The 11,256-nt window shown below is 37.7% G+C and overlaps 1 protein-coding gene across 1 annotated transcript in view; it reads right to left on the bottom strand.

The window, feature by feature from the left end:
• Nucleotides 1-11,256, bottom strand: part of LOC110312009 (putative ankyrin repeat domain-containing protein 26-like protein) — an 82,191-nt gene that overhangs the window by 19,980 nt on the left and 50,955 nt on the right. Inside the window, exon 9 of the mRNA XM_021185572.1 lies at nucleotides 9,143-9,204. Within this exon, the coding sequence (XP_021041231.1) occupies nucleotides 9,143-9,204 (62 nt within the window). The remainder of the gene's footprint in view (nucleotides 1-9,142; nucleotides 9,205-11,256) is intronic.

Genomic DNA, 11,256 nt, shown 5'->3' with positions numbered 1-11,256 from the left:
ACCTGGCAAATACAGAAGTGGATGCTCACAGTCATCTATAGGATGGAACACAGGGCCCCCAATATAGGAGCTAGAGAAAGTATCCAAGAGCTGAAGGGGTCTGCAACCCTATAGGTATAACAACAATATGAACTAATCAGTAACCCCAGAGCTCATGTCTCTAGCTGCATATGTAGCAGAAGATGGCATAGTCAGCCACCATTGGAGAGAGAGGCCCCTTGGTCTAGCAAACTTTATATGCCCCAGTACAGGGAAACACCAGGGCCAAGAAGTGGGAATGAGTGGGTAGGGGAGCAGGGCGGGGGGAGGGTATAGGGGACTTTTGGGATAGCATTTGAAATGTAAATGAAGAAAATATCTAATAAAAAATGTGGTGGAAAAACCAGATACACTGAAACTAATAGAAAAGAAAGTGGGGAAGAGCCTTGAGGACATGGTCATAAGGGATAATTTCCTGAACAGAATATCAATAGCTTATGCTTTAGGATCAAGAATTGACAAATGTGACCTCATAAAATTGCAAAGCTCCTATTGTAGCCTCCCTCAGCCCTGAAGTAGGCTGATCCAGACTTTGACCTTGCTACCACTGAGAAGGAAATTACCTAAGGTGGAGCCTTCCAACCTAGATGGCTCCTTTGTTCTGCCACCTGCCACTGCTCTCTCCAAGACACTGCTACCTGCTGAGAAGCACCTGATACATTCAGGAGGAACATCCTATTCTGCACATCACCTACAGGCTGGCTCCACACACCAAGAATGGACTGGTGGAGAATGGGCCTTCCCCACTTTTATAAGCACACCCTCTTAGTAAATGGAGAGCCTTGAACAGAATCATGTCTTGGCTCCATTAACATCTTGCTGTCTAAGTCTCTTTCAGCCCCATCCTGTCTCCCTGGTGTACCCGGTCCTTGTAAGCCGCAGGCCAGCATGCAACATTCTATAAGGCAAAGGACACTGTCAATAGGACAAAACTGCAACAAACAGATTGGGAAAAGATCTTTATCAACCCTGCATCCAATAGAGGACTAATATCCAATATATACAAAGAACTGAAGAAGTTAGACTCCAAAAAACAAATAACCCTATTAAGAAATGTGGTACAGAGCTAAACAAAGAATTCTCAACTGAGGAATACTGAATGGTTGAGAATCACCTAAAGAAATGATCAACATCCTTAGTTATCAGGGAGATGCAAATCAAAACAACCCTGAGATTCCACCTCATACCAGTCAGAATGGCTAAGATCAAAAACTCAGGTGACAGAAGATGCTGGCAAGCATGTGGAGAAAAAGGAACACTCCTATATTATTTCTGGGATTGCAAGCTCGTTGTACCAATATTTTGGTGGCTCTATAGAAAATTGGACATAATACTACCTGAGGATCCAGCAATACTACTCCTAAACAAAACCCAGAAGATGCTCCAACACGTAAGAAGGACACATGCTCCACTATGTTCACAGCAGCCTTATTAATAATAGCCAGAATCTGGAAAGAACCCAGATGTCCCTCAACAGAGGAATGGATACAGAAAATGTGGTACATTTACAAAGTAGAGTACTACTCGCTATTAAAAACAATAAATTCATGAAATTCTTAGGCAAATGGATGGAACTATAAAATATCATTCTGTGTGAGGTAACCCAATTACAAAAGAACACACAAGGTATGCACTCACTGATAAGTGGATATTAGCCCAGAAGTTCAGAATACCCAAGATACAATTCACAGACCACATGAAGCTCAAGGAGAAGGGAGACTGAAGTGTGAATACTTCGGTACTTCTTAGAAAGGGGAACAAAATACCCATGGAAGGAGTGACAGAGACAAAGTGTGGAGCAGAGACTGAAGGAAAGGCCATCAAGAGACTGCCCCGCCCGGGGATTCATCCCACATACAATCACCAAACCCATACACTATTATGGATGCCAACAAGTGCTTGCTGACAGGAGCCGGATATAGCTATCTCCTGAGGGGCTCTATCAGTGCCTGACAAATACAGAGATGGTTGCTCTCAGGCTACCATTGGACAGAGTACAGGTTCCCCAATGGAGGAACCAGAGAAAGGATATAAGGACCTGAAGGGGTTTGCAGCCCCATAAGAGGAGCAACAATATGAACTAACCAGTTACCCTAGAGCTCCCACAAACAAAACCACCAACCATGGAGGGACCCATGGCTCCAACCACATATTTAACAGAGGATGGCTTTATTGGTCATCAATGGGAGGCGAGGCCCTTGGTCCTGTGAAGGCTCTATGCCTCAGTGTGGGAGAACGCCAAGGCCAGGAAGCAGGAGTAGGTGAGTTGATGAGCAAGGGGGAGTGCAGGGAATCGGGGGTTTTCAGAGGGGAAACCAGGAAAGGGGATGACATTTGAAATGTAAGTAAAAAAAAAAATCTAATAAAATAAATAAATTAATTAAAATATATAAAGTCTATAAATTTAAATTTACAGATGTAAAAACAAAACAAAAACAAAAAACAAAGAAACAAAAACAAAACAAAACAAATACAAACCCAGAAATCAGCACATAAGCCTGTAGTCATCCCAACCCTATATGCCTAGATGGCAGTGTAAGAACATAGTTAATAACAGCCAGGGCAAATATCTTCTCTAGAGTCCATCATTCCTACCACTGCAGGCAATTAATATTCCAACATAGATGAAGCACAAGATAAAGACCTTAAACCATATGTATGGAGATGATAGAGGTCCTTAAAGAGAACAATCAATAAACTTCTTAAAGAAATCCGGAAAATACAAACAATTGGAGGATTTCAGTAAATCCCTTTAAAACTCAAGTGTGGGTGGACAGAACAATTAACAGAAACAAATAAAACTATTCAATATCTCAACATGGAAATAGAAGCAATAAAGAAAACACAAAATAAGGGAATTCTGGAAATGAAAATTTTAGGAATTCTAACAGGAACTTCACCAAGAGAATACAAGAGATGGAATAGAGAATTTCATTCATTGTCTTAATTTAGGTTTTATTGCTGTGAAGAGGCACCATGACCAAGGCAAACATTTAACTGGAGGCTGACTGTGTCCAGGCAAACACAGTACTAGGGGGGTCAAGAGTTCTACATCTTGATATGAAGGCAGGCAGTAGGTGACAATCTACTTCAGACAGCCAAGGAGAGGATTTCTTCTGCACTGGGCAGAGATTGAGCACTAGAAAACTTCAAAGTCCATATACACAGTGACACAGTTCCTCCAACAAGGTCATACCTACTTCAACAAGGTCACTCCTCCTAATAGTGCCACCTCACATGGACTAAGCATATTCAAACAACCACATTCCACTCCCTGCATCCTATAGCCTTGCTCAAACACATAAGTCTATGGGAGCCATACCTAGAGGTAGCATAGTGAAAGCTACATTTAGTTCAACTTCAGATGTTCCCATAGTCTATCAGTCTCAACAATGCTTAAAAGTCCAAAGTTCAAAGTCTCTTCTGAGATTCAGACAATCTCTTAACAGGTTCAGAGGTTCTTCAGTCCATTATTATCAAGGCAGAAACATGGCAGCATCCAGGAAGGTATGGTGCAGGAGGAGCTGAGAGTTTTACATCTTCATCTGAAGGCTGCTAGCGGAATACTGACTTCCATTCAGTTAGGATGAGGTTCTTAAAGCCACACCCACAGTGATACACCTACTCCAATAGGGCCACACCTTCTAATAGTACCAAGCATATACAAACCATCATAGAATTGTACCTGAATTCTCAATGAAGTCTCTAAAAGACAAGAGGACCTGGACAGATGTCCTTCAGACTCTCTGAGACAACAGATGCCAGCCCAGACTACTATCCCCAGCAAACCTTTCAATAGATGGAGAATATTATTTCCATGGTAAAGTAAAAGTTAAACAATATCTACAAATCCAGGTCTACAGAAGGTGCTAGAAAAAAATTCCAACCTAAGAAAATAAATTCCACCCCTGAAAATAACGGAATAAATAATCTCGCGCCAGCAAAACTAAATGAAGGGAAGCATACACACACCACCACCATCTCTACCAGCAGCATTACCACTACTACCAACACTACCTACAACAACAACAAATAACAGAAATCAACAATCATTGATATCTCTCAATATCAATTGTTTCAATTTCCTAATAAAAAAGACAAAGATTAACAGATAAATGCAAAAACAGAATCCATACTTCTGTTGAATCCAAGAAGCACAACTCAGAAAGGATAGACATTATCTCAGGGTAAAAGGTTGAGAAAAGATAAGCCAAAGAGATGAACCCAAGTATCTAGCTGATGTCATTTTAATAATCTTCTAAAATAGACTTCAAATGAAAATTAATCAAAAAAATGGGGAAGCACATTACATATTCATCAAAGGAAAAAAATCCTACAAGAAGACATTTTAATTCTTAACATTTATGCCACAAATTAAAGAGCACCAAAGTTTCTAAAATAAATATTACTACAGCTCAAATCATATATTGACCCTCACAAGATGAGAGTGGAAGGTTTCAATACTCCAGCCTCATCAATGTACAGGTCATCCAAACAAAGACTAAACAGAGAAATCCTGAAGCTAGCACACATAGCAAGCCAAATAAACTTAATAGGGAGTTACAGAACATTACACCCATATGCAAAAGAATATACTTTCTTCTCAGCATGTATCTTTCTACAAAACTGAACACATACTCAGACACAAAACACGTCTCAAGAGATAAAAGAAAATTGAAATAACCCCCTACATCCTACCAGATCATCACAAATTAAAGATGGATATCAAAAACAACAAAAAGAAAAAAAAAGCTTACAAACTCATGGAAGCTGAATAACTCTCTAATGAATGAAAAACGGGTCAAGCCAGAAATAAATAAAGACATTCTAGAAGACAATAAAAGTGTTTCCCAAACTTATGGGCTACACTGAAAGAAGTGCTAAGAGGAAATTTCATAGCACTAAGTGCCTATATTTTAAAAAGTGGAGAAATCTCATAATAGCAATTTAACAGCACATCTCAAACCTTAGAACAAAAAGAAGTAAATACATCCAATAGGAGGCGACCAGAAGAAATAATCAAACTGAAAGCTGAAATCAATAATATAGAAACAGAGACAAAATAAAGAATCAATAAAACAAAGAATTGGTTATTTGAGGAAATCAATAAAGACAAGCAAACCCTTATCCAAACTAACTAAAAGATGGTGAGAAAATTAAAATGAAAAGGGAACATAACAGTAAACACTAAGGAAATTCAGATAAGCATAGGAACATAGTTCTTCACCAGTAAATACCACTTACCAAAGTTAAATCAAGATCAGATAAGTACATTAAATAGACCTATAACACTTAATGAAATAAAGGCAGTCATTAAAATTCTCCCAACCAAAACAAGGTCAGGCCAGAGAGCTTTAGTGCATAATTCTACCAGATGTTCATAGAAAAGATACTATGAACATCTCAAACTAGTCCACAAAATAGAAATAGAAGGAACGTGTCTAATTACCCTGATATCCAAATTTAAAAAAAAAAAAAGACTTAACAAAGAAAGAGAATTACAGACCAATTTCCCATATGAACAAAGATGCAAAAATACTTAATAAAATGCTTGCAAACCAAATCCAAGAACACATAAAAAAAGATCAACCTCCAAGAGCAAGTAAGCTTCAACCCAGAGATGCAGGATAGTTCAACATTTGAAAATCTGTAAATGGACACAAAGGGGGGGGGTGGAGAGGAAAAAAATAAGAAGAAAAAGAAAATCAGTAAATGTAATCCAACATATAGACAAACTAACAGAAAAAAAAAAAGACACATGATCATCTCATTAGATGCAATAAATGCCTTTGACCACCTTCAACACACCTTCATGATAAAAGTCTTGGAGACTGTATGAATACAAGAAACATACCTAAATATAATAAACTCAATTTACAAAAAGCCTATAGCCAACATCAAATTAAATGGAGAAAAACTCAAAGTAAATCCATTAAAATCAGAAACAGGATTAAGTTGTGCATTCTCCCTCTATCTATTTAATATACTACTTGAAATCTTAGCTAGAGCACAAAGACAACAGAAAGAGATCAAGGGATACAAATCAGAAAGGAAGAAGTTAACCTATTGTTATTTGCAGATGATATTATAAAATAAAAAAGTGACCCTGTATAAATTCCACAACGGAACTCTTACAGCTGATAAACACTTTCAGTAAAATGGCTAGATTCAATATTAGCTCAAAAATTATTAACTCTCTTAGACACACATGACAAACAGATGAAAAAAGAAATCAAGAAAGCAAATCCCTTCACAATAGCCACAGACAACATCAAATAGTTTGGGATAACTCTAACTAAGCAAGTGAAAAACATCTTTGATAAGAATCTCAAGTCTTGGAAAAACAAAGAAGATACCAGATGGAAAAATCCCCATGCTCTTGATTCAATAGGGTTAACACAGTAAAAACAAGCAATCTATATATTCAATGTAATTCTCATCAAAGTTCCTTTACAGATCTTGAAAGGATAATACTCAATTTCATATGGAAAAAACATGAATATTAGGATACCTAAAACAATCCTATATAATAAATGAATTTCTGGAAGTATCACCATATCTGATTTTCAAGTGTAGAGCTATAGTATTAAAAACAAAACAAAAAAAGCATGGTATTAGCATGAAAGCAGACACATTGATAAATGAAATTGAACACCCAGACCTATATAGAAACAAATGGGTACACCTGATTACTTACAAAGAAGCCAGAAACATGCACTAGGAAAAAAAAAAAAAAAAAAAAAAAAAAAAGACAGCATCTTCTAAAAAGGTATGAGTCAAACTAGATGTCTGCATGTAGGAGAACGCAAGTACACTTGAGTTGCAAAACTCAAGTCCAAGTGGAGCAGTCCTCAAATATAACCAAGAGAGCATTTGATTGCCCTCATGACAGTCTTGTCACTATTACACCAATGGGCACATATTGCCTGGCACTTGGGTATTTAATTTAATTGGAAATCATATTATCTATAATATAGTTTCAGGTTTGAAATTTCTTGGGAATAATTTCTTTTAGATATTTATTTATTGTTATACATAAGTACATTGTAGCTGTCTTCAGACACCAGAAGAGGGCATCAGATCTCATCACAGGTGGTTGTGAGCCACCATGTGGTTGCTGGGATTTGAACTCAGAACCCTTGGAAGAGCAGTCAGTGCTCTTAGCCACTGAGCCATCTCACCAGCATGGGAATAACTTCTTAAATGTCTTAATTTGAGTTTAAAAAAAACAAAACCAAAATAAGAAACAATATAACTGCAATTTACACTTCCTTTCATGACCTGCCATGGTAAGAACTATTGGAAAGATTACCTCTTAGTAGTTATATACTCGGAACTATATCTTCAGAGCGAGAAGTATGGAAGGAACATGAGGATAGAACAGCAATTCCAAGGAAGTAGTACCTCTCATGAAACATTTGAATTTGTTTCTACATATAAACCATCATTCAGTGAGACATGCTTTCATGGTATGCCCAGAATCTGCTCTCAACAAAAAAAATAAATAAATAAGTCTTGTTGACTTCATTTACACTATCTAAAACCCCAGCATAATCTCCTTTGCCTTGCTCATGACAGTGTCAGAACATTTGTTCTATCAATAAATGAACTGAGAATGTGTCTCAGTAGTAGAGCATACACTCAGCATGTGAGAGACCTCAGCCAATCCTCATTACCACAAAGAAAAATCCAGTAATATTATGCTGAAATAATATGAAAGAACATCATCATGTTATTGTAAGACTGACTCTGTTTACCTTACTTCATATGTAAAGAAGGTCAAACAGATTGGGCTACACAATTCACTCTTTGGTATGTTTTCCAAAGGCAAGACAAGTATGATGATAGCTGCTGAAAGCACAGACTCTGCAGTGCTCCTTTCTGTTAGAATCTTATCCAGACTCAGTGAGCCAGGATCCTAGAATCAGTGTTGCCTACTAGATAATGGTGTCCTCTTGTCAACTTTCCTCCTCCTGTGGCAATATTTTCCTGGAAATTATGTCTTGTAACATATAAACTGAGTGTCATCATATCCTATGTTAAGTAATAAAAGAAGAGAAAAGGGTTGCTGGTATCATAGTCAATAGGGGGAGCACTTGCCTACTCTGGTTCTTTGAATATGTTTGGCCCAGGGAATGGCACTATTTGAAGGTATTGTCATGTTAGAGGCAATGTGTCACTGTGGGGGTGGGCTGTGAAGCTCTGCCCAGTGCAGAAGAGTCAGTCTTCTCCTGTTTCGTTTCAGAACAAGGTAGAGAGCACTCAGTTCCTAGAGCATCATGACTGTCTGGATGCTGCCATGCTCCTGCCTTGATGATAACGGACTGAACCTCTGAACCTGTAAGCTAGCCCCAATTAAATGTTGTCCTTTATAAGTCTTGCCTTGGTAAAGACTTCTCTTAACAACAATGGAAACCCTAACTAGGACACCTACAATGCCCGTAATGACAGTGTTTAATCCCTAGCATTTCCTACAAAACTCAAAATCCATTGAATTTTAAAAGTTGCTCAATGAGCCAATATGTATTATGACAAGACATGTTCACATTAATTGGCAGATACCTAAAGATGACAGTAAGACAATGTTTGAGTTGTCTACTATGTCTATATTGAGAAATTTCAGAAAGGAAAAACTCAGATAATTTTAATTACAGTTATGGAAAACATAATGAAAGTAATTGAATGTTGTATTTTTGGTTTTTGACACAATCACATTTTAGTGACACTAAACTTTATAACATGTAGCACAAAATTCATTTATGATAAAAACTGAAAAACAACGCAATTTGTGACAAAGCCAACTTGTGACTATAAAGGACACATACTGTGTACTAGGTTAAAATTTATTTTCTTTATGTAAAGATATTACATTCATCATTAGCTCACATTAAATGAACAAACATGTCTCAGATATAATGTTTGAGATATAAATTTTCTTAGAAATAATTTCTTAACTGATTTTGAAATTTTAAGAATGTTAAGAAGCAAATTAAGAAAGAGCATAACTGCATTTATAATTGATTTCCTTGGCTCCCTATAGCAGGAACAAACTTTTTCCTCTTTTTTAATTAAGGTAGAGTAGAGCTTTCACTACTAATCTTACCTGTACTGATCTGGTCAGGACTTTTAAGTATTGGTTTTAGCTGTCCTGGATGTCTTTCTTCACTGTGGAAATTTTAAAAAGTGATAATTTAATATCAATATGAAAAACATCTACCAAATGGCTTAAATTCATTTTTGTTTCAATTCTTAGCATGCCTTATGTTATAAACTTAAAAACAACAATTAATTTGCTCTTGAGCACATTGATTATGTTGGGTGACTCTGTTCTTTCTACTTTTTCTTGTGCTAAAGAAAAGGAAGAATTTATCACACAAAAACTAAACAACAAAAGCAGAGAGAGAGAGAGAGGGGAGAGGTGGGGAGGAGAGAGAGAGAGAGACCAAGAAAGAGAGACAACACAGAGACAGAGATGCAGAGGCAGAGGCAGACAAAGAGGCAAATACAGAGAGGTGGTTCTTTTATACCCTTTGTTTATTGCAATAACTGATGGTTTCATATTTACATGCTCCACACAATTAATACCCAAACTCCATTCATTATTCTGTGTCCCAGAGTACTACAAGACCTTCTCTATCATAATACTTTGTTGGTATTTCAGTAATTGTTACCTCCCAAGAATCTTGGTTCTGCTAATACACTTACTTGTCAGCTTCTCTTTGGTTTTGTTCAAGCTATTTCTTGGTAGACCATTCATGCATTAATACAGAAACCACAATCTGGCTGCTTCTATGCTAAACAAGCATCTCTACTAACACTTAACAAGGTAATAACATGAACAAACACAAAAACAAAACCTAGTGAATAACATTTGTTATATACTTTGGAACTGTTTCAAATTCTAAGTAGAATTTAACATGATTTTTTGCAAGGTGTGCCTTTGGACAGTTATAGTACCAGAAAATTATGAATCTTCACGTTGATGTCCAAATAATACAGAAGAAAAAAATCTGCTTTATATAGTGATAGTTTTGTTGTAATTTGTCTCTCTTCCATTCAGATAGCCTACTTGAGTTTCAGAGAATTCATTATGTTGGAAAACTGACCACTTGAGGAGATAAATGATAAATGGACTTCTTCTGGTATAAGGATGGGGAGGTCACCATTTATGAAAAGGTGCTATAACTTATAAAAAAAAAGGGAATTTGATTTAAAACTGTTGTCAAAAAAGAAAAGCAAACTATTTGCTGCCTATGATACTGTTTGATAACTCAGAATGACTCTAAATCATGAAAAGCTCTCAGAAAAGATAAATGCTTAAAGGATAAATACTAATGAAGCTGTAAGTTCTGATAGTGACTTTAAAAAGTTTATGAATGACAGGATCCTTCCAGTTAACATCTGTGCCCAGAGCTGACCCTCAGCTGTGCCACAGCTCTCCATACCTAGGTCCCACCAGGAGTGAGCTGGTTTCCCAGGTGTGCTTATACACCAGTGAGCACAGGTAGGACCACTACTTCTGCTGGGAGGGACCCACCCAGAGCCCTCAGGACATAGGAACTGAGGTGCAGTCTGGAACAGTACCCTTCTGGTTTCTATCTGTGCCTGGAGCAGACCCTGTGCCACAGCTCTTCATACCCAGAACCTGCCAGGAGAGAGGAGCTGTCCCAGGAATGTTGACATACCTGAAATCACAGCTCTCCATACCAATACAGCCAGGAAAGAGCTGGTCTCCCAGGAGTGCTGACACATAGGCTTACAGGAGGGACAAGCCACAATCAGGGACAACTAAGCCAACTAGTACTAGATATAACCATATGGAGAGAAGCAAGGGCAATAACATAAGCAACAGAAACCTAGGCTTACTTGGCATCATCAGAACCCAGTTCTCCCACCACAGTAAGAGTTGTGTTCCCCAATAGACCAGAAAAGCATGACTCTGATTTAAAATCACATCTCATGATGATGAGAGAGGAATTTAAGAAGGATATAAATAACTTCCATAAAGAAATACAAGAGAGCCTTTCTGCTCTTTGACACTGCGGAGGAAGCATCGCTGAAGGCTCTCGTAACTCTGCCGTCATGTCTAAGTCCGAGTCTCCCAAGGAGCCAGAACAGCTTCGGAAGCTCTTCATCGGAGGGCTGAGCTTCGAAACAACCGACGAGAGTCTGAGGAGCCATTTTGAGCAATGGGGAACACTAACCGACTGTGTGGTA

This window comes from Mus caroli, chromosome 16, assembly GCF_900094665.2.
Source record: "Mus caroli chromosome 16, CAROLI_EIJ_v1.1, whole genome shotgun sequence".
NCBI classification, from domain to species: Eukaryota; Metazoa; Chordata; class Mammalia; order Rodentia; family Muridae; genus Mus; species Mus caroli.
Note: the sequence above shows the minus strand (reverse complement) of the source record. Positions and strands in the feature narration are given on the sequence as shown.